At 38.7% G+C, this 21,000-nt stretch overlaps 2 protein-coding genes across 3 annotated transcripts in view; one reads left to right on the top strand and one right to left on the bottom strand.

Annotated features, from left to right (window-relative positions):
* The window catches only part of FAM169A (family with sequence similarity 169 member A), a 53,211-nt gene extending 43,661 nt beyond the window's left edge, over positions 1–9,550 (top strand). The window contains exons 8-12 of one of the 2 annotated variants that reach the window (XM_008050739.1): positions 1,613–1,652; positions 2,166–2,304; positions 4,848–5,004; positions 7,817–8,020; positions 8,883–9,550. In XM_008050739.1, the coding sequence (XP_008048930.1) occupies positions 1,613–1,652; positions 2,166–2,304; positions 4,848–5,004; positions 7,817–8,020; positions 8,883–9,431 (1,089 nt within the window). In that variant the 3' untranslated portion in view covers positions 9,432–9,550. Of the gene's footprint in view, positions 1–1,612; positions 1,653–2,165; positions 2,305–4,847; positions 5,005–7,816; positions 8,021–8,867 lie in introns of both variants that reach the window. The other variant, XM_008050738.1, reaches the window with a different exon arrangement.
* A 5,632-nt stretch (positions 9,551–15,182) lies between these two features.
* LOC103252131 (ribosome biogenesis protein NSA2 homolog) overlaps positions 15,183–21,000 on the bottom strand; it is a 6,931-nt gene continuing 1,113 nt past the window's right edge. The window contains exons 3-8 of the mRNA XM_021708956.1: positions 20,654–20,900; positions 19,124–19,311; positions 18,886–19,036; positions 17,705–17,884; positions 16,629–16,821; positions 15,183–15,397 (exon numbers count right to left, since the gene is read on the bottom strand). Of these exons, the coding sequence (XP_021564631.1) occupies positions 15,330–15,397; positions 16,629–16,821; positions 17,705–17,884; positions 18,886–19,036; positions 19,124–19,311; positions 20,654–20,900 (1,027 nt within the window). The 3' untranslated portion in view covers positions 15,183–15,329. The remainder of the gene's footprint in view (positions 15,398–16,628; positions 16,822–17,704; positions 17,885–18,885; positions 19,037–19,123; positions 19,312–20,653; positions 20,901–21,000) is intronic.

Genomic DNA, 21,000 nt, shown 5'->3' with positions numbered 1-21,000 from the left:
CCTTCTGAGTAGCTGGAACTACAGGCATGCGCTATCACACCCGGCTAATTTTTTATTTATTGTAGAGATGAGGTCTTACCAAGTTGCCCAGGCGGGTCTTGAACCTGCAGGCTCAGGCAGTCCACTCACCTCGGCCTCCCAAAGTGCTGGGATTACAGGCTGAGCCACCGAGCCTCGCCTGTTTGTTTATTTCAATGACATGATTTATTCTTTAGGTGATGATGGTATTTTTATATGCTTTTTTCTATTTTTATACACAATAATTACATGTTTCTCCTATAATTTTTGCACTTTTTATTCATCTTTATCTACATCTTAACCTTTTCTAGTTGAGCTACAGACTTCTTGAAGACAGGACTTTTATCATAGAGTCTATCCCAGTTGGCTTCCTTGTTTGTGCTGTATAAGTAGACCTTTTGAATTCTGCACTCCTATCATATTTAGGGTTTTATTAAGTGTGTATTGGATGAATGAATGGATCGTGGTTTATGTAATAAAATAGGTACTGTGGCAAGCACTGGACATTTAAATAAATGGTTCTTATACCCGTGGGAGAACTAGATGATCCTTTACCAGAAACAGGAGTAAACAAATATACTACGATATGGTAACTGCCTTAATTATTACATCAAATGACTGGAGGCGCATAGCAGAAGATGACTTTTAAATGATGAGTGGGAGCTCTGTGGCAAGGTTGTTACACACTCCAGGGGATACCACTTTTTAAAAAAAAGTGTGCAATAAAAAGGCATGGTAGGTAAGAAAAGAGATATTTGGTATCAAATAAGTTGAAAGTTTGTATTCTAGGCAGCAGTAGGTCTTGCTGTTGTTAAGCAAAGGAGGACTGGCGCGGTTTGTGATGTGAAGGGGTCGCTCTGTCATCAAGGTGAAAGGGATTAGACGTGGTGTGATTAGCGTGAAGGATACCGGTAAAGAGACTATTGGAATAGTTCAGGTTAAAGCTCATAAAGGCTTGCGCTAAAGCAGTGGTAGCACAAAGGACAGGGCGATTTGGGGAGATGCCTCAGTTAACATTGGCAGGCTTTGAGAGTGACTGACTGAGGAATAAGAAGAAATCATTGCCGACTCACTGATTTCTGGTTAGACGACTGACTGAATTGTAGTTGCCATTAACCAAGATCGGGAGTAATACTGGAGAAAGATAAAGTTCATTTGAGGAAGGTTGGCTGTGAACTTGGATAGGACTTCCACTGGGAGACTTTGCGGTGGAGATAAAGAGCTTTGCGAATTAGGAAGAAAGTTGGGGAGCCTAAGTTGTATGTTTGGATTCATCAGCAAGTAGATGTTGAGGTGAAGATAGTATACAAGTGAAGGGAGACTGTTTGCACTGGGAAGAGAAGATGGCTGAGGACGGAACCCCAGGAGACACCAGTGCATATCCCTGTAATATGGTAGATAGCCTGCCTGTATCCTCAGGCTCATCATAAACTATGACTGGAATATAACCATTTTGTTTTCAGTGTAAATTTTCTTAACAAAAAGTACTATTTGAAAAACATTTCAAAAGTTTTTTTGAAGCTATAAATGAAATAGAGCCATAGAGAGAGAAATAGTCTAAAACCTGGGGGTTTAATCTGTGTCTCTATTTTAGATTGATTCTCTCAAAGATGCCTTTGCAAGCACTTCTGAAGGTAAGGAATTCAGCTGATCTGTCAGTGCTTGAGACACTTCGAATTGTGGCTGTGTGCATGTGTGTGTGTCTTACCTAGTAAGTGAAGAGTTATCTAGCTCTGATATCTAGATCTGGGTTCTGATGTCACCCCTGCCACTGATTTTGCTGTGTGAACTCTGAGTAAGCTGTTGTACCTCTCTTTTCTTCATTTTCTTACCTGTAAAGTAGGGACTACCTTGTTTATTTCCCAAGACTTAAAAGAGAATGTGAGTGAAAATGCAAAAATATGTGGCAAATCCCAAAGTAACATGGAAATGCAAAGAATGAATATTAACAAAATAACTATATAATGTAGAAAATATGTAAATTATAAAATAGTTTTCTTAACTTAAAATATGTGGGGGAAGGACAAACCTGTGTCATGGTGGGGATATATGTAAACTAGCATAGTTCTTAGATTTCTGTGCATTTTAGTAGGTAGTCCCTTGAATACATCATCAATTAAGTATAGTTTTGCTATTTTTCTTTTCAGGTCATGATCAAACACCTGTTTCCACTCGAACTCGAAGTAGTAATCTCAAGCGACCAAAGATTGGAAAGCGGTTTCAGGATTCTGAATTTAGCAGTCCTCCAGGTGAAGAGGAAAAGACTCCCCAGACTTCAGTAAATAAGTAAAGCATTGTTTACTTTACTCTCATTATTTTATTTGTTCTTATTTAAGGTAGAGGCTATTGTTACATTGTTTGTGTAGCAAATGATATTGGAGCAGGAGTTTGTATTTGAATTATGCTGCAAGATTATTTGTTATGTTTACCGGTGGTGTTACCTTGACAGTTATTGGGAGAAGTTACTAGTAAGGGAGTGGCAAAAACTCACTATTTAATCTCTCATGTGTAAAAATCCAGGAGAATATTCTAGGAATTATATTATCCCAAATGAGTCATTATCACAAACTTTGAATTTGATAGTGTAGTTTTTAGTAATGATGAGGTTTAGTCAGTTTATTAAAAACTTCAATTTTACTTTATTAACTTAATCATTTTTACTGGGCTCTTATATCTAATTTAAATATTAGTGATAGCCATAAGTAGTGCCGTCACTCCCTCAGGGAACTTAATAGTAAACTGAATTAACAAACACTTGAGTCAAAACTGTATCCTCTGTCTTTGAATCTTTTTTTTTTTTTTTTAAAGCAGCATTTACTGAGAGGACAGAAAAGCTCCCACAGTGGGAGGAGTACCCGAGAGGGTTGCCTGTCTTTGAATCTTAAAGCAAGATTTTACATTTTATAAAACAGTTTAGATTTCTACCCTAACAGTTCTTCCAGCTGTTTCTGAGTCAACCATTTAATTAATTCACAGCTTTGCCATTTTAGCTGTCAAATTATTTTACTAGAGAATCCTGTTGCTATGCTAATTTCATTGTGCAAATAGTTTTAAATTCTGGTAATTAAGTAAGTAAATATCTTATTGTGGTGAAAAATTCACAGTTAAGGGTAAATATAAGTAAATATTTAAATCTAGTAATTTGTGAAATGAATAATAAGAATTTAGATAGTTGCTTTTCTTGCTGAGCAATATTCTGATGTAGTACTCCTTTTAGAGGAGAATGTGACAATGCATTTTTAATTGAACATCCCCCAAATTATTGTGGAATTTTGCTTTTCATGCACGGGACAGTAACAGTAAGACTATATGCTTGAATGTTTCCTCAGACATATGAAGGACAAAACATCCTCTTTGCCCTTGAAGAATTGACTGCCTTGTGGTAAAGACAGACATACACACAGTCAAGAGCACTGTCAGGTGGATTGTGGTACTACAAAAAATGGAAGTGCAGAAAGCTGTGGATGCCAGGAGGGAGTAGTTGATGCTAATGGAGGGAGTGCAGAGATTTGGCATTTGGGCAAGGCTTCAAACAGCAAACTCAGCAAGCAGGAGAGGAGACTTTCTAGTGTAGGGGCCTGCCAGCTATGGTCTGCAGGCCAAAGCTGGCTTGCCACCTGTTTTTTTCTTCTTTTTACTTTATTTGATTATAAAGATGTGAGGTACAAGTCAAGATTAGGTGCAGAAGTAGTCTATGTGCAGGTGAAGTTTGGGCCTCCAACTAGCTGCCACTTGTTTTTGCAAATAAAATTTTATTGTAAGACATCCATGCTCATTAGACTTATATATTTTAAATTGTAGTTGCTTTTGCATTGCAATGGTGGAGTTGAGTAGTTGGAACAGAGATCCTATGGCTCACAGACCCTAAAGAAAGAGTTTGCCGATCCCTTGTCTACACCAGGGCTGTCTGGTAGAACTTTCTTCGGTGATGGCAGTGTTTTCTGTCTGCCTTGCCCAGTGTGGTAACCACTAGCCAGTTTGCTCATTGAGCATTGAAAGTGTGGCTAGTGCAGCTGAAGAACTGAATTTTTATTTCATTTAGTTTTAATTAATTTAAATGCATGTGTCTTGTGGCTACTGTATTAGTACAGATCTAAACTCAAGGAATAACTTGAGCAAAGACACAAAGCTAGGAGGAGTTGATAAGGATAACTGATGAATAAGATAAACAGAAAGATAAGGATCTGGTCAAGTTAGCCTTGAAAGGAAGTACACGTTATTCACTGAGCTTATAGAGCATCACCAGGAACTTCTGAGCTGGGTGGTCACGGGTGCAGATCACATGTATTGGAAAGTCAGCTCTGAAATCTTTGATGACATGCTGCACATCTGAAGATGAGTTAGGAAGAAGCTACAGAGAGAGAAGGGCTGGAGAAAATTGGGGCCTGAAGCAGGGCTGTGAAAATGGCCATAGAAAGTTACTGATGTATTTGAAAGGCATCTTGGGGATAGAACAAAACCAATCATAATTTATTGTCCAAAGGACTTTCTGGAGAATGAAAGGGACATTGTTAATACTATGCTAGTATCCGTAAGTATGGACAAGTCTAAACTGGGACTGCACCAGGTAATCTGGGATTTATGTTCCTTCTCATAGAATAAGATCCAATAAGATATGGAGAGAATAAAAGAAGGGTCTAGTTGACATGATTGAGAGGATGGCAATGTGATAGGAAGATGAAGATACTGGTTTTAGACCTGTAAAATCTGAAATTGTTGACTGAACAGCACATGGTTGTCTAAAATGTGACTTTTGTTAAGAAAAGATTCCTGAAATTTTACATGTATCCTTAATAAAACAAGTAAGAATGGTGGTGTTTGTTTTCTAGATTGGAGTCTACTGCACGCACATCAGAAAGCTCAGAAGAATTCCTGGAAGAAGAACCTGAACAAAGAGTGATTGAATTTGAGGACGAAAGTGGTGTTAAAGATGCCAAGCCAGCGCCAGAAAGCCCGCCACACCCAGAGAAGCAGGATGGTGAGAAGGTATGAGACCACTTCCTCAATAAATGGAGAGGAAGTTAACAGAGTTTTAACCTTTGTAATCAAATACTGTTAGGAAACTAAGATGCTGTATTTTCAAGTCCCAGCAGAAACTGCTTAGTGTTAAAAAGCATATATTGAGCAAGGTCAGGTACTAGAGTTGGAAAGAGGCTACAGTGTTTAAGTATTTGTTCCTATCTTCTTTTTCCCTCTTCTCTGTTCTTTTCCTGTCCTTCTCTTTTTTCCATTAATATTTTCAATCTTTTCCTATCTACAGATTTTTAATTTCTTCTTTAATGTGTACTTAAGTTTCTTGAAAAATCTTTTACCTGTTTGTCAAGTGCAGCCAGCAGGTGATAAATGAAACTCTATTACCAACTTTCTTTTTTTTTTTTTGGAGTTGGAGTCTCACTCCCTGGCCCAGGCTAGAGTGCAGTGGCATGCTCACAGCCACCCCAGCATTGACCTGTTGGGCTCCAGTGATTCTTCCATCTCAGCCTACCAAGTAGCCAGAACTACAGATGTGCAGTACCACGCCTGGCTAATTTTTTATTTATTGTAGAGACGAGGTCTTGCCAAGTTGCCCGGGCAGGTCTTGAACCCGCAGGCTCAGGCAATCCACTCACCTCGGCCTCCCAAAGTGCTGGGATGACAGGCTGAGCCACTGAGCCCAGCCTTTGAAACATGTTTTTAAATGACATTTTTCTTCTTGTAGAAAATTGAGAAAATGAAGAAAAGCCCATATTTTTTAAAAACAGGATTTATATGCATCTAGATGTTTATGGAAATATTTGTGGTTTTTCTCCCTCTTTTAAAAACTTATGATTATGCTATATGTACTTCATATGACTGTTTCATTCATGCAACAAGGGATACACCAATGACAACTTCCATTTTAATTTCAGTGGCTTTTTTTTTTTTAAACCTGGGTTGACTATTCTCCTTCCCTCAACGTTCTCTAGTTCCCTGGCTCCAGAATTCCTCTGTATTTTGATTTCTTGGTTTTTCTGTCTTTCAAGTTTTATTTATTTTTGACTTTTCTCTTGCCTACTTTTTTCCCCTTATTGTGGACACTCTGGAAAACTCAGTCCTTGAGTTTCTGATCTTTGGTTCATCTCACTCTTTTGAAAGTGCATTCAATCTGCTGTCTTCAACTATTGTCTTTATAGGGATGACTAGTAACTCTAGTTTTACAATATTGCTCCAGACTCTACCTCATAATGTCACTTGCCTCCTGAATATTACTATTTAGACAGATATCTCCTGTCATCTTAAATTCTACAAAATCTAATTCTTCTTATTACTTCTCAATTGAACCTGTTTTCCTGTTTCTTATTCTTTATTCTGTTTTCAAAACTTGTATTGCCTCTCACTTTTTGTTATCGACCAAAAATATTTTATGACAAGTTTTTTTTTTTTTTGAGTTGGAGTCTCACTCTGTTGCCCAGACTGGAGTGCAGTGGCCGCTCCCGGCCACCGCAGCCTCGACCTGCCAGGCTCCAGAGATCCTTCCGCCTCAGCCTTCTGAGTAGCCGGAATTACAGGCACGCGCTACCAAGCCCGGCTGATTTTTGATTTATTGTAGAGATGAGGTCTCGCTGCCCAGGCGGGTCTCAAACCCACGAGCTCAGGCAGTCCGCTCACCTCAGCCTCCCAAAGGCGCGGGATTACAGGCTGAGCCACCGAGCCCGGCTGACAAGTTTTTATTTTAGAAAAAATTTATTTTATTTAATTGATTTTTGTATTTATTTTAGAAAACTTTTATTATAGAAAAATAAGTCTCTGATTTCATCCCTTTTGGGAATCATTTTTAATATACTTTTAAGGGTTCTATATAATTCAGTCAAATATATTTCTGAATACTTGAGTGCATCAGTTTTCTAATTTTAATACTGGTAATAAAATTCCCCTTAATTATTAGAATGTCGCTAGAATCAATTAAAAATATTTGACATTAAATATAAATAAGTTGATAAACACTGGAAGAAGAATTTCAGAAATTGGAGGGTTTGTTACCAAATTTCATTTCCATATGTGAATAATATGATGCAAGGAGCAGAATTGTTCAGAAATGACCCTGGGATTCACTGACTGACAGTGAGCTAATAGAGACTGGGACTCTCTTTTCCCAGCAAGAAATAGCACTCAGCTTCCCAGGAGTTTGGTAGTGCTTCCTCCCTCTGGCAGGATACATGATAACCTCCCCCAGGTCCAGAGGCCTGAACAGCTGGTGTTACGTAAGGAGCTGCTATCAAGTCTGGATTCCCTCTGCTGGTGTTTTACTGAGAGGGTTCCTCCCAGGACTGCTCTATGAGAGGGAGGAACAATCAGGGGGCAGGGTCTTTTCGCAGAAGCTGAGACTCGGACTGCATATCCACAGAACATCCTTATCCTGCCCCGTGTCTCCATAAGAGCAGAGGGAACATGAGGTGCTCAGGGACTCTTTTTATTACTAATTTATTTTTATAAGTTCTTTTTAAAAAATCATCATTACATCGCCTCTTCACTTTATTTTATTGTACAGACAAGGTCTCGCCAAGTTGCCCGAGCTGGTCTTGAATACGTGGCCTCAGGCAGTCTACTCGCCTTGGCCTCCCAAAGTGCTGGGATGACAGGCTGAGCCACGGAGCCCAGCCCCTTTCTTTTGCTGATCCTGCCTCATGAGTTTCGTCTTTCCCCAGTGAGACTGTTCTTTAACCCATGTTGTAAATCTGTCGTGAGTCCTGGCGTGTGACGGGTAGGGACTCACCTCGCATGGCAAGTTGCTTAGTTTGTAATCATGTCCTGCCTTTCTCCCCTCCCCACCATGGTGCAGGAATCTGAATTGGAGCCTGTGAACGGTGAGATAATGGATGATTCTCTTAAGACCTCACTTGTAGCTGAAGAGGAAGACTCCACGAGTGAAGTGTTAGATGAAGAATTAAAATTGCAGTCTCCTAATTCCAGTGAAGACTCTACAAATCTTGTTCCACTTGGGGTAGAGTCTTCAAAACCCTCCGAGGCTGATGTACCAGATAAGGTAAGGAGGAATTACTCTAATTTAGTCAAAGTGGGCTAGTGTTGGTGACATTGGGGCAAAGGCATTTGCCTCCACCTTAACATGTGCAGTCCTTCAGGAAGATTGACTTTTACACTAGATTTGACACTGTGAGAAAATGCAATCGGTGATGTTCCATAAATTCAAGTCATTGTAACCTGATTCATATCTGACTTATGCTACCAAAACGAGTTTTACTTTGTATTTAAGGAAATGCTTAGAAAAATGAACAAAACATTCTTTACCAAATATTTGAGTACCTGTTGCTTAGGTAGTCTGTGACCAATACAGCGATTTTAATGTTTTAATCAGAGACAGATTAAGTTAGTGGGAAAAAAACTTTTGATTTTGTTACTTTTGAATATTCCAATTTGTAGCTAAAAAATTATCGTGTGGCATTATTTAATAAGTGTCTTACCTAAATAAATGAATAAAACTTCCACTGCCTTTATCGATTGTCTAACCATAGTCAAACTTGGCGGGTAGCACAGTGCCAAGTCCCAAAAGATTCTTGGTTCTGGCTCTAGTAACACCAGGAAACTGAACGATTGGAGTTAATTCATAGTTTTCAAGAATCTTGATATGAAATTTAAAGTGTCTTAAGTACAAAATAAGTATTTAATTATGTCTTTGACGTAAGAACTTAGTGTATCAAAATTACCACGTGACACGATTTTGAAGAAATGGAATTGTATTCAGAATATATACACATGATTAGCAAAAGTAATGGATATGGAGTTATTTGAACTGTAGTTTCATGTTATTGCACATTACTATCTGAGATTAATTTACCATAGAACTGTATTGCAAAAGTTTATTTGTTGACCAGGGTTTTTTTTTCCAGACCCCACTTACAGCTGACTCAGAAATGTTGGTAGACGAAGGCCCGTCTGATGAAAAGGGACATACTGAAGAGAAGCTGATCCTAGTTTCGAAGAAGAAAGCACATCTTGGGAGTGCAGACAACGTTACTACTCTCTCAAATGAAGAACGGTCTGATGGAGGTTTTCCAAACTCTGTGATAGCTGAATTTTCTGAAGAACCAGTCTCTGAGAATTTATCTCCCAATACTACTTCCTCACTGGAAGACCAGGGTGAGGAGGGGGTATCTGAGCCCCAGGAAACATCCACTGCTGTTCCTCAGAGTTCTATGATAGAGGTTGAACTTGAAGATGTGCCATTTGCACAGAATGCAGGACAGAAGAACCAGTCAGAGGAGCAGTCTGAGGGATCTTCTGAGCAACTGGATCAGTTCACCCCATCTGCAGAAAAAGTTGTGGATAGCAGCTCGGAGGAGATAGAGGTGGAGGTGCCTGTGGTAGACAGGCGGAATCTAAGAAGAAAGGCCAAGGGGCATAAAGGACCTGGCAAGAAGAAAGCCAAGCTGACCTGAGTGAAGAAGAAACGCAGATAATAAATCCTCTTCTTTGTGATGTAATTGTTGTTTTTAAGATATGGTAATTAATAAATAGCATGGGGCACAGGACCAAATTCCCCAAATTTCAAATAGAACATATTTACTATGCAGTTTTTTTCTTCCCTTTAGGACCTAGGATTCACCATTCTTTTTAATTTTTCAGGCTATTTTTTGTAAACGTAATTTTTTATTTTTATTAACCATGTTTCAATTTTGGAAAACCAGATCATATTATATTTTCTTTAGCAGGTGGTACATCTGACCATTATTTCAAAAAACTTATTTAAAAACTGAAAGTAGTAGGCTTTCCAATAATTGTAAGGATCACAGAAATCTTTTATACTAAGGGTTTTAATAGTAAAACGTGGTGAGGGTTCTAGAAGTTTTGTCAAAACTAAGCACCATTTTTTAAAAATAAAGGCATGCATAAACAAAAATGTGCCAGTAAATCAGAATTAATATAATTTCAAGTAAATGAGAGCACAAAAACAGAAATTTATGGTCAAAGGGTTTTGAAGATATTTTGGTATTGGCCTCTTAATCCTAGTTGTAGATGCAATTTCTTCCTTTGACTTCAGTGTCTATGGAAAGGTACACACAAAACCTGTTTCTTACTCTTTCTGTCATCTGATATTAACTGTATTGTTAGGGATTTAGCTGTGGTATATGGAGACTAATAATTAAAATTTCATTTGTAGTGTTTGCTATAATTTTTCTATCTCTGCATCATTGCAGATGCTTACAAGTTTAGAGAGTACACTTTTCACCTTTAATCAAGTAAACATCTCAACTAATATAATTGGGAAATATATTTGAACTTGGACTATCTCGTCCTGATCAGATAGATAAAGTAAGCTGGAGATTAAATACTTTTATACCCATCCAGTTGACACCTATACTTCAAAAGTATGAGGTCTTTTCCTATGGCTTCTCGTTAATTCTGCTGCTGCCCTAATTCTAGCATCTTACTTATATTCCCCTCAGCTTTCATCCAATTCCCTAACTCATAGAGTGACTTCAGTCAAAAGAGCTTCCTGCCTGCCAGTTCATACCTTTAATGTCCATTTTTTGGGTAGTTTTGCAGCTGTGCCCCACAATCTCAGACCCAGATATGGCAGAAGTAAAGCTGCCCTAGGAGATGTGTTTCAAGAGCTTAAAACAAATTGAAGGCTTGTTGTCCCTTTGGTATTACTCACTCTTGATTTGTTCTGTGCGAACTGGTCACAAGCTAGTCTGTCGTATGTACATTGTGTTGCTATAGCAAAGGTTTTTGCCTACAGCAAAAAATTTGGGGGAATAAAAATCCCTGAACTATTAATATTTGTACAATAAATTATTTAAAAATGAACAAAGTTATTCTTAGAATCCAAAGAGAACCTCAAAACAATCCGACTCTTTGGAAGTATTACATGGACTCTGATTTGCACTTAAGTTGGAGACTGTTTTGAGATCACTCAGATTGCTTTTAAAATTGCTTGATCTAGCTCCTTCTGTGAAAGAAACATGACTTCATGTCAATATCTGAGGTGCTAAGAGTTGATGTTAACGGTTTATTCAGTCTACAGTCAGGTGATGTCATACCAGTAAATTTTATTTTGGGATGTTGGTATTTTAGAAAGATGTAGTTAGTTAAAAGCTTTTTTTTTTGAGTTGGGAGTCTCACTCTGTCGCCCAGACTGGAGTGCAGTGGCTGCTCCCGGCCACCACAGCTTTGACCCGCTGGGCTCTGGCGATCTTTCTGCCTCAGCCTTCCGAGTAGCTGGAACTACAGGCGCGCGCTGCCACGCCTGGCTAATTTTTTGATTTATTGTAGAGATGAGGTCTCACCAAGTTGCCCAGGCGGGTCTCGAACCCGCGGGCTCAGGCAATCCACTCACCTCAGCCTCCCAAAGGCACAGGATTACAGGCTGAGCCACTGAGCCCGGCTAGTTAAAAGCTTTAGCAGGCAAAATAGTGACCCCTATTCATGTACGATTTTTGAACACTTGTATCCCCTACATTTTCTTTAATTATTGGTCAGAGGTAAGCCGGATTATTTCATTTTAAATGAAAAAGCACTTAGGCCATTTCTTTTCACAACAAACTGCTAATTAAGTGAAAGAACAGGTATGACTAATATTAATGAATCTATCAAACACAGTTTTATATATTTTATAAGAAACTTGCTAATATCACAATTAGGGAAATAACTAAGGATTCTGTTAAGATTCAGTAAATTCTTAACCTTTCCATTTTTCAGTTCTAGGTAGATTTGAAAATGTAACACTTTCTGACATTTTACTTTTTTACTTGGATTGTTCATTGTTCTGTTTAAAATATTGTCTTTAAACAGGTGTAGTTTTTTGAAGATTGAGCTCTCTGGCAATTCTTGATGTGTGAATATAGTTTACAAAAAGATTTAGTTATTCACATATGCTCACTGGGGACTAACAGTATCAACTTATTGTTGTTAAACTCGTTTGGTTTAAATAGCGAATTTTAAGCAATTTCAAAGTTTTTTTTAGCACATAAGAAAACATTACAGATTATCTGATAAGAAAATATTATTTTGGGGTTTATAGATTATAGAGGAAAAAGTTGGGTCACGTGGAAAAACTTTCATGTTTAGTAACTTGAATATAGAATTTATAATAAAATTTATCTTCAGTAAGGAATATAAATAAACTTAATCAGATATTTGTAGTTTTTGCAAAGCATTAGAAAAACTTTCAGAATTACAGAGGACTGAAATGTGATTTCAACCAGCTAGTCAAGTTGTGTATGTCCAATCACATTCCACATAGTCCTTTGCGAACTGCTTTTTTTGTTTGTGGGGAAGGGAGTTCACTTTTTGTGTACATACGTATATACTTCTTGTGTAATATAAAACAGATGGTTATTAGCAAAATTTTAGTTCTACTCAAGTTTATTCAATTGCTAGACACAAAAATTAGTATATTTAAGAATTTATTATAAAGCTTCTCTATAACTTTTAAAGGTGAGAGTTCTATTATGATTTTTTATAAAATCGAACAGCATGATTTAGAATGTCGGTCTTCTACTTAAAATGTGTCTGTATTCATGTTTCCATTCAGTGCAGATGGTAAGGATAACATCTAATCATTCATGGCTTTCTTTTAGCAGACTACCAGAACGCTGCCTAAGATGGTTTCATTGACTTTAGAAAAATATCTTGAAGGTTTATGATTGCATCAAATTGAGCCTTTACCTGATACCTAAGTATCTGCTCTTATGCTCTGCTTTACCTTTGGGGTTACCTTCCAAGGTTTGGTCACACCAGCAAATAGAAAGAGATCTTAATGTAAATAAAGAACTTATACTAACATTACTCATCGGTGTTACAGTATTTTAGAAACAAATTTCTGCCTTGTATGTCCACTAGTAGCAGTAGTGTTTCGGGTGTCATCTAGTCTTTCATGGGCGTGATTAGTTACCAATGTTACGCTTATGGTTTCATCTTTGTACTTGACAAGATAGCAATTTGCTTCTTCATTTTTGGTTCTAAAATACAAGCAAACTTCATTTCTGTAGCATCCAGCAATTACCCAAAGTAAATGTTTTTCTTTATCCTTTAGAACTTGTCATTCACACATTACCCATTTATATTAGTGGCAAAATTATCTGTCAAAATCTAGTTGTAAGAAAGGTTCAGCTTCCATCAAATGATTGTATCATACTGGATCATCATTTCTAAGGAACTAGTCTTTCTTTCCAAAACTTCTATTATAGAACTTAGAAAAGATGTCTCATTATTCAGAACAGCAAGTCTTACTGGAGTACTTGTTATCTTGATAGTTTTTTTTTAAGTTTAAAAGTAGTAATTAAACGTATATTTTGTGACTGTTTCCTGGTCTGTGTTTAAACATTCTTTTCCTTTTTCCCAATTTCGTTCATGAAGATGTGTTGATATTGAATTTGTGTAGACATTGAATGATTTTGTTAAAGGCACAATTAATCACATTGGTTGTACTTTGAAGACAGACTTTAAAAAAAAAATAAACAGAATTTAAAACAACATGGTGATTATAGATTAATGTAACATACGCCTCTCTAAACCGCAAAGCCGTAAATGTGTCACACAGATCCCAAAGGTGCTTTGACCAAGTCACAACCCTAAAACCTCACCTTTTTTATATTACCTAAGTTACCGCAAGTTTAGAATATAGAAAATGCTAAGTTAAGAAAATAGAAGTTTAGAATATAGAAAATGTTAAGCACAAATTTTATATATGTATAAGTGTGTGTGTGTATGTATGTGTGTTTATTTTTTTTTTTTTGAGTTGGAGTCTCACTCCTTTGCCCAGGCTGGAGGGCAGTGGCATGCTCACTGCCACCCCAGGATCGACCTGCTGGGCTCTGGTGATCCTTCCACCATAGCCTTCCACATAGCCAGAACTACAGGCACGCCCAGCTAACGTTTTGATTTATTGTAGAGATGAGGTCTCCAAGTTGCCCGGGCTGGTCTCAAACCCACAGCTCAGGTAATTCACTTGCCTTGGCCTCCCAAAGTGCTGGGATTACAGGCTGAGCCACCAGCCTAGCCAGCACAAATATTTTAGTGTTTTTTTTCATAATTCAAATATAAAAATATAGTTCCCATTACATATTACTACATATGGTGAATGAAAGAAGAAAAATGTTTAGAATGCTAATTCACTGACTGTACTCTGAAGTTAAGGATTTCACATGTGAAAAGATTTATCTAAGGGTTCTGAACTTTTTTCTTAGTGTGCCTTCTTTCACACTTTTATAACTTAGCAAACATTGTCAAGTGTGAATACCATTTTTTTTTAAAGTTAGGGTCTAACTAGAGGGCAGTGGCCTGGTCACAGCTTATCACAGCCTCTACCTCTTGAATTCAGGCGATCCGTCCACCTCTGCCTTCTTGAGTAGCTGAGACTATATGCATGCACCACCACTGGCTAAATTTTTTTTTTTTTGTAGAGGTGAGGTTTCATTATGTTGTCCAGGCTGGTCTCAAACTCCTAAGGCTCAAGCAGTCCTCCCGCCTTGGTCTCCCAAATGCTGGGGTTATAGGTGTAAGCCACTGTCCCTGTTGAATGCTTTTTTTCTTTTTTGAGTTGGGAGTCTCACTCTGTCGCCTAGGCTGGAGTGCTGTGGCATACTCCTGACCACCGCAGCCTCAACCTGCTGGGCTCTGGCAATCCTTCTGCCTCAGCCCTCCAAGTAGCCAGAACTACAGGTACGCGCTACCATGCCGGCTAATTTTTGATTTATTGTAGAGATGAGGTCTCGCCAAGATGCCCGGGCGGGTCTCGAACCCGCAGGCTCAGGCAATCCCCTCACCTCGGCCTCCCAAAGTGCTGGGATCACAGGCTGAGCCACCGAGCCTGGCCTGAATGCTACATTTTTAAGGATCAGTGACGCACACCGAGGTCCGAGAGACTCCAGCTAAATTCTCCGACAGGAGAGTGTCCTGGCCTAGGCTCCGTAATTAAGTGTGCAGTTACCTTTCTGAAAGGTGTTTTCAAATGCACTGGTGATTTTTCAGGTAATGACAGTTCTGGATTGCTGGATACTCCCTCGTTAATGCAGATACTGATGAAGTAGGATGTTTATTTGCTTTTCATTCAATTTTATGAACATGGGGTCTAAGCAGACCACAGCATAAAGACCAATTTGTAAAATGGGACCATTTTAATTTTTAAAAAATGTTTACAATTTATATTTTTTTACGTTTTAATGTTTTTAATGGATCATTAAAATTTTTTTTTTTACAATTTAATAAATAGTTCTCTTGACTGCAGACAAGTAAGGCTCTTTGGTAGTATTAAGAAACATCACAGTAAAGGTGGTTTTCCCAACTGATATGTGGTCAATAATTATAAGGAGTTTACTTGTATGAAACTTTTGTCAAACCAGTAAGACTGCATTTATGCATCCATCGTTTTCAGGATTGTTGGTCACCTGGGCATATTTCCCTAAGGAAAACAAAACCAAAAAAAGGAAAAGGAAGGGATGTTAGCTAATGAAAGTTAATTTTAAAGGCTATATAACCTTTGCCTAAAATAATTCTGACCACTCTTAAGAAATAAGAAATGAACCACAGAGGATGAGATTTTATAAAATCAAGTCACTCAAGACCAAGCTTGAGTTCTGAATATAATTTTCATATAAATAGTGTTTCTGCAAATATTGGTCATCTCCATGCTACAAGTACAGTGTATTAATAGGCCCTTGTGATTGATCCTGAGCATTGGTACTTTTCCACATAGTTCTTCCTGGAAAATGGATCGGGTTTTAAATCACTTTAACAACCCACTTTATTTTTTTATTTTTATTTTTTTGAGTTGGAGTCTCACTCTGTCGCCCAGACTGGAGTGCAGTGGCCGCTCCTGGCCACCGCAGCCTCGACCTGCTGGGCTCCGGCGATCCTTCCACCTCAGCCTTCCGAGTAGCCAGAACTACAGGCGCGTGCTACCACGCTCGGCTGATTTTTTGATTTATTGCAGAGATGAGGTCTCGCTGCCCAGGCGGGTCTCGAACCTGCGGGCTCAGGCCATTCACTCACCTCAGCCTCCCAAAGGCACGGGATTACAGGCTAAGCCACCGAGCCCGGCAACAACCCACTTTAAAACTGAGGTCAGCTAACATGAAGTAGTAGCCAGTGACTTAAGTCAGAGTGTACTCTTTTCTTTCAAAGGACAAAAAAAGGTTAGAGATATCTGGACACTAAAAGTAAAAAACTAAGCAAATGAGGAAATTTAAAATTGCTACATGACACATTTCAGCTTTAATTACTACTGAACTAGTGCGGGTTATATGTTTGATGTATGCCTTCCTTCCCCTGCTCGTGGGTAATTTATTGTATTTTGTTTTTTGGTTTTGTTTTGTTGTTTTTTTTTTTGAGAATCTGGCCATGGAGATAGTGCCACTTTCTTCCCTGGAAATTTGCTCAGAACCAGGCACTACTGGGGACCATGTATTTTATATCTTATTAACTGAAACCAATAAACTAAATTTAAAAACAATTGTATTCATAACTGCTTTTTCTATACAATAGTCTTCCTAAAGATTTACATCGGATTTACATTAAATTTTAACTTATTAAGCTCTCCTGCGTTAAAAAAGACATTTAAAAAAATCAGTTTGAAGAGTATTTCAATTAGGACTATAGAATAGCAATAGCCCCATATTCAAAAATTTACTTACCCCAAATGACTTTGCCTCCTTGTGTCACAAGGCCCAACTCGCTCACATTGACCTCAATGACAGTCCCCTTGGTAATAACACCCAAAGTTGTATATAGTGGAGATGAGGGATTCTTCTTTACACCAAGTATTGGCAGGCAAAAGGTGGCTTTCAGTTCAGGATGCGTTACATGGGCTTTCTTGAAACGTAAGCCCTAGCAAGGTCAACACAACATGAGAATGTTTGAGTCCAAAATGTTCAACAGTGATGAGTACTTGTCCTTTTTGCTTACCTTTTCAACTGCCTCCAAAAAACCATGGGTTGAATAATATGAAATCTTCAAGTATCTAACAAATACTAACAATTCTACAGACTAAAAACCTGTATTTATAAAAATTTCACAGGCTGAGCATTAGGAGTAATGCTGCAACCTTCCTCTCTGATTCTTTGTTTTTCTAAGCAGAGTAATTTTTCTGAACTGAGTAACTGTTTCTCTTGAAGGAATTTTGCAAAAAAATATTTCTCCAATTATTTTTCCCCAGTAGTGGGGGTAGGGATTAGTATGGGGGCATATTACTATTACTGTTGTCTACAGAAATGAATCTACTTTTACATTAAATTCCCTTTTCAATGGCTGCATACTGAATGTTTTCAAAAGCATCACAATTCTTTCCTTACTAAACTGGAATCGAATCTTTGGACAACAGTCCTATTCAAGTTTTCTTACTGTTGTCAAAGACAAGAAGTGTTTGAGGTCTAGCACAGTCAGGTATTTAGTAGATCACTTGTTAAATGAGAAAACCATGATTGAGTATAAAATGAAGATTCTAATATGTCATGTTTAAAAGTCAGAACTCACTTATGAAAATTCTTTTTCATTTCAAATTATCTTATGAAGCTGAAAACAAGATTCTTTACTGTAGTGGAAAATACAAAGTAACCTCTATCAATAACATAAAACAATAAAAATAGCATCATAAAACATCTTTCAACCAGTTTTTCATAACAATTTTGAGAACTTTGGGAAAGCATAATGTACTTTACCCAACGTAAGGGGAACCAATATTTAAGTCACTGCATTCTTGCAAAGGACTTACCATTGGCCTAATGAATCTTTCATATTTGGGTGGTTTTCTTGTAAAGCCATCTCCAACAAAGCAAACTTTAGTAACCATCCTCTTCCATGCCTTCTTCTTTCTTTTTCCCGTTCGAATAACTTTTAATACTTCTGTTTCTCCCTGGGCACGAACTTTAGGCAAAGGGACTTCCCATTTTCCCTACAAATATGCCACAGTTAAAATTCATTAGTAAAAGACAATAAGTCAAATATGTTGTAGTTTTACAAAGTAGTAGATTCATCTTTTTCCTTCAACTTATTTTTTTCATTCATGCTTTTTGCTCAGTTGTTTCTGGAGGTCTGCACTGTCTCCTCACAAAGTGCAAATTAAGCAGAACTAGTTAAGTTTGTATATCATGAGTACATTAAATAAATGGTTTGCCTTAGCTAAAAATTTTTTGCCCTATTATGGGCCAAAAAAAAAAAAAAATGCCACCTATAATATAACAGTGATACTCTATAAGCAGTATATGTGCTTACTACTAGTTAGTAGCATAAAATTGGAAGACCGTCTCCATCTCTTAATGTAGTCTCATATTTCTACTTCAAATGGATTACTAGATTACTAGTAAGACAAAGTCCTCACCAGATGTTCTGTACCGCTCTAGAGTGCAAATTCTATGAAAAAGTTGTAGCAGTGTCAGGCAGTTGAAAGAATTCTGGGTTTATTACTAAAGCATGGGTTTTGGAGCAACTCTATCATTCATTATTATGTGACCATGAAGAATAATTTACCACCTCTTTTCACCATTCTGCTTTTTAACCCAGTTGACACTGCAAGGCAGCACACGCAGGAAGCAGTTGTATTTCTCTTTACAATGGCATAGCATAAGGGGTTTTCAATACCGGAAGGCATTAAATACTGAACTTGAAATTCACTATTTTTTGGTTTTAAATTTTTAAAACTAAAGATGCAAGACATTCTAATAAACTTTTTAAAACTGTTAAATTTTAAAACCTGATAAGCAAGATTTGTTAAAAATTTACAAAGCAAAGATTGGTTACTAAGTTTACAAAATTTACAAAACTCAACATCTAAATAATAGGAATAATAGTAGAACTTCACGTTTCAAATTACACTAAAGGAACAAAGTAAGAATTTGAATTTAAGTAATTTTCCTGAACAAAAAAGAAATAAAAACTTCAATTGTTATTGCTTACCGCTTTCTCTTTTCGTTTTTGTTTAATCATATTGGACAGTACTTTAGCTCGGGACTGCCCCTCTCTGTCCAGCAGATAGGCAGGCACTGCTCCCTGTGGAGTCTTTTCATCATTCTTTTGCTTGGTGTTTCTCTTTTCATGCATCTTGATACTATAAAGAAGGAAAAAGACTATCAAGTCTTACTAACTATTACCCTAAGGACGTTAACTTGTATGACAAATAAATGGGATCACTTACGTCTTTTTCATTTGTATTTTTTCAGCATGGCGCTGCTTATGATAGAGCTTAGCCTTCAGACCAATCATCTTCTTTGCCTTCTTTGAACGTTCATGAGCCTCTCGACTCTCCTTCTTTCTCTTTTTCTCATGGTAATCCAAACGATATCCATGGCGTTTACGGTGTAATTCAATATACTCATTTTGTGGCTATAATATTGCAAGAAATGCGATTTTAATTTTTAAAACCACTGACAGAATTATGCTTTCTTTTACACAGGGTATAAAGTAGGTAAGACCCTGTATCATATAGATACTCACTTGTATAAGTGATTCTTGTACTATTAAAGCTATTCACATGGTGCAAGTTAAATTTTGATCTTGGATAATATGAGGCATCAGAATGTACCTCTGTACAATCTCAATAAAGGTTACTGTTCATTGACAGGAGTCATCCAAAATCTATTGGGTCACAAACAGGATAACACGATCTCTTTTTTCTCTGACATAATGTGTTTTCTTTCTTTCTTTCTTTCGAGTTGGAGTCTCGCTCCGTCGCCCAGACTGGAGTGCAGTGCCCGCTCCCGGCCACCGCAGCCTCGACCCGCTGGGCTCCGGCGATCCTTCGCCTCAGCCTTCCGAGTAGCTGGAACTACAGGCGCGCGCTACCACGCCCGGCTGATTTTTGATTGGTTGGAGAGATAGGTCTCGCCAAGCTGCCCAGGCGGGTCCCGAACCCGCGGGTTCCGGCAATCCACTCACCTCGGCCTCCCAAAGCACGGGATTACAGGCTGAGCCACCTAGCCCGGCTATAATGTGTTTTCAATAACTTCATTCCATACTTTCTATTTTCAGAAAATGCCAGTTTTACTGAAGCATAATTCACACACAATAAAACTTGCCCTCTGGGTACGGGTGTACAGTTCTAAGTTTGGACTCACTACAGTTCTGCAACCACCACAGTCACGACGTCTAGTATTTCCATTACCCCCCAAAAATGTCCTTGTGTCACTTTGGAGTCAATCCCCTTTCCTCACCTCCAATCTTGGATCTGTCCCTATAGTTCTGTTTTTTCCAGAACGAAATGTATTCGAGACCCACAGTACAGGGCCTTTTGAATTTGGCTTTGCACTTTAGATATACAGCTTTGGGGATTCACCCACGTTGTTGCAGGTATGGGTACTTTAATCCTTTTTGTTGCGGAGCAGTATGCCGTCGCGTGGCTATTCCGCTGTACACCCACTGACCAGCTGATAGACACTCGGGCTGTTTCCAGTTTTCGGTGACTATGGATAAAGCCGCAATAAACAGCTGCATGTGGGTCTTCGTGTGGACATACGTTTACGGCCAGTTTTTCAAAGCGGCTGTATTAGCTCACATTTCACCAGCGGTGCATGGGATTCCTTTGGCCTTTTAAGCGCGCTTGATTTTAGACCCGCGGCCAGACCCAAGTCGGCTGTGTCTTAAGAGCGCAAAAAACGACAGAAAGCCAGCTCCAGAACAGAGGACTGCTAAGTAACCATTCACAAGGTGTGCTGTCCTTAGCCGCTACGGGGAGGACGTGGCAGCGGCCACAGGAAGGTGGGCGGGACGCCGCTTGGCGACGGAACAGACGGGTGGCGCGGAGCGAAAGAACTCCGCAGTCAGCTCCGGGCGGTCGAGTCCGGCTCCGCAGCTCGTTCGCTCTCCGGCCTTTGGGAAGGCTGCCCTTGGCGAACTCGGCAGCAACCTGCGGAGGCAGGAGGAGGGCCTGCCGGACAGAGGCAGCCTCGAGGCTCGGCCTTGCACTTGGCCCGGCCCTGAGGACCACACGGGTGGCGAGCCAGAAATCCCGGAGGGGGTCTGTCTAGCTCCAAAGCCGGCACTGTGGCGAACACTCCGCGCTCCTCGCGGAGGTTC

The sequence above is a fragment of the Carlito syrichta genome, unplaced genomic scaffold (genome assembly GCF_000164805.1).
Source record: "Carlito syrichta isolate Samal-C Ts95f unplaced genomic scaffold, Tarsius_syrichta-2.0.1 Scaffold153633, whole genome shotgun sequence".
Lineage (NCBI taxonomy): Eukaryota > Metazoa > Chordata > Mammalia > Primates > Tarsiidae > Carlito > Carlito syrichta.
Note: the sequence above shows the minus strand (reverse complement) of the source record. Positions and strands in the feature narration are given on the sequence as shown.